This window comes from Echinops telfairi, unplaced genomic scaffold (assembly GCF_000313985.2).
Source record: "Echinops telfairi isolate 266 unplaced genomic scaffold, ASM31398v2 ScPeMD7_2291;HRSCAF=2852, whole genome shotgun sequence".
Lineage (NCBI taxonomy): Eukaryota > Metazoa > Chordata > Mammalia > Afrosoricida > Tenrecidae > Echinops > Echinops telfairi.
Window position 1 is genome coordinate 30,574,374 of NW_022106189.1, and position 2,448 is coordinate 30,576,821.

The 2,448-nt window shown below is 61.2% G+C and overlaps 1 protein-coding gene across 2 annotated transcripts in view; it reads right to left on the reverse strand.

Moving 5' to 3' along the window:
- RANBP10 (RAN binding protein 10) overlaps positions 1 to 2,448 on the reverse strand; it is a 51,507-nt gene that overhangs the window by 5,689 nt on the left and 43,370 nt on the right. For both annotated transcript variants that reach the window (XM_004704603.3, XM_045293935.1), the window contains exon 7: positions 1,013 to 1,125. In XM_004704603.3, coding sequence (XP_004704660.1) covers positions 1,013 to 1,125 — 113 coding nt within the window. The remainder of the gene's footprint in view (positions 1 to 1,012; positions 1,126 to 2,448) is intronic.

The following is a 2,448-nucleotide window of genomic DNA, read 5'->3' on the forward strand; positions in this document are numbered from 1 at the left end:
AGACCGCCAGGCTGAGTCCCCACTGGAGGAAGGGAAGAAGAGCATGGTGTCTGCCCAGACACAGGGAGACCTCAAGCAGAGGGGCAGACACAGGGGTCATCTCAGCAGGAGGCAGGAGGGCAAGTCTGGAGGCGGCCTGCCAGGAGCCTTGGGGGAGGGAGCCCGACCCCGGGAGAGCGATCTGGGGATGGGCACCCAGGAGGCTTGGCGTTCTGGGCAACAGCTTCCGGGCCAGGACCCGGGCCTGGGGTGGTCTTCGGGGCGGCTGTGCTACTTGGAGCATCTTGCTGTCACCTCCTGGCTCTCGCCCCGGGGCCTGGCACGTCTCGCAGGGAGCGACTTCAGGGCCTGAGCCCCTCTCACTTGCAGAGCCCAAGTCTGGGAGCCCTTCCCGTCTGTCTGAGGGCAGTTTCTCTGGGAGACACAGACACATGCACATACAGAGACGGCAGGCTCAGAGACACAGCCACGCACACTGCCACTCGCCCACGCTCGAGTCTCCTCTCCTCGCCTCTGGCCTCCTTGCCAAGCTTCTCCTCCGCCTTCCCTGAACCCCTCCCGCTGGGAGAGCGCCCCAGACACATACCAGGGGAGCGCCCTTGGGCCACAGTGCCCGGGACAGAACCAGATGGGGAGGCCCCCACCCCCAAGAGCACCAGCCTCCACCCTATGTGGCAGCTCCACACAGAACCTTTCAGGTCGAGTGCCGGGGGAGAGGCCGCCATCGGATAAGACGCAGACTTTGCAGAAGACCAAGGACCAGAGGCTGAGAAGCGGAGCCACGCTAGGGCCCAGTCTGCACCCCGTTGGCCCCGGCTGCTGCTAGACTGTCCTCCTGGGCAGGGTGGCTCAGAAGGAGGGGCAGGAGCCGGGCCTGGGGCGAGGCTAGGCGGGTCTCAAGGACAGTGAGGGCCAGAACTGAAGGAAGTCCTGACAGGTGAGCCAGCAGGAGCCGGTGAGCAGAGTCAGGGACAGAAGAGGGAGGGCAGTGGGAGGGGAGACCCCATCTTACTTTGTCGGTTCTTTATGGATGCCTGTTCTTCGTGAATCGGGGTCTCAGTCATTCGGGCAAAAGCCGTGGCTGTGGCACAGTACCCATGATGCACCAGGTAAGACGAGACCATGCTGGAAGAGAGGGAGCGCTCACGGTGACACTCCAGAACCGCACTGCTCATCTGATGGGGCGCACTAAGTGCCAGTCCCAGCTTGGAGGTCGTCCCGAAACACACCCCGACCAAGGAGCCAGGGGCTGAGACACCGCAACAGCTGGGGAGGGGCTGCAGCTGCTGGGACTCAGGGGCCCTCGGCAGGCTGCCCTGGGTACCCTGCAGAGGCGTTCCTGCCCGGCAGGCGTCCCCCACCCACCCCTACCAGAAGTGCTGACTCTGAAGAGAGACAGACCTCTGACAAGTGCCTTCGACATCCACCCCAGAGCAGGGCCCGGGAAGCCACGCTGTCAGGCTGATTTCTCGGGGGAGGGATGAACCCAGGAGCACAATCTTGGGACACCCACCAGCTGGGAGGGGCCCACTGGGAACACTCTGGGTGCCAGCCACAAGGTCAGTAGTTAGAGAGCACCAGCCAGCGCTCCTTGGGAGCAAGGTGGGGCCATCCACTCCCGTAGAGAGTGACAGTCTCGGAAGCAGGGGCAGCCCTAGACTGTCACATAGGGCCATCGCTAGGAGTCCACGTTGACTGGTTTGGTTTTGTAGGGAGCTGGGTAAGGGCATCTGCCAATTACACGTTATTTGTGCATCTGTATGAAGTACCTGGGGTAAAGTATGGCGTAATAAGTACGCCCTCTCATTATAAAATCACACACATGACGTGACATATTCTGACTAACAGTATATTGAAATAGGAGTGCAATGGATTGCTAGTAACACTGAACACCGAAGCAGGCTCCTGTGGGACGTGGGCTTAGATCCAGAGGCAGTGGCTCAAACCGATGGAGCGGATGCAGTCTAGCCTGGGATCAGGGAAGATGTGCCCGCGTCCACCCTCTGAGAAGCTGGGAGGCATGGACAAGAACAAACGATGGGGCATCAGGCCCGCTGAGCCCACTGCACGTCGTATGACCCAGCACGAGAACGACAAGGACGTGAAGCGCGTGCCGAGGGAAATCGCAAACAGCTTCTTCAGTGTGGAGCCCAGCTCTACAGGACAGAAACGGGCATCGTCCCCCCCCCTGGGCCAGGAAGCAGCCTCAAAATAAACAGAGCAAGTAGTGAGGTATTCATGGGTCCCCCGACTCGGACGGACCCACTCTCAGAGCCCACGGAAGCAGCAGCCATGATGTTGAGGGATACACGTGCGTGGGCAGATGTTGTCAAAAGCCTCCCTCTGAGGACAACGGAGGGCCTGACCCAGTGCCAGGATGCTCTCTCTCAGTGGCCTCCTATGTCCGTGAAAGGGAGGCCGGGACTACAGAGGCCGCAGAGTGGAGGC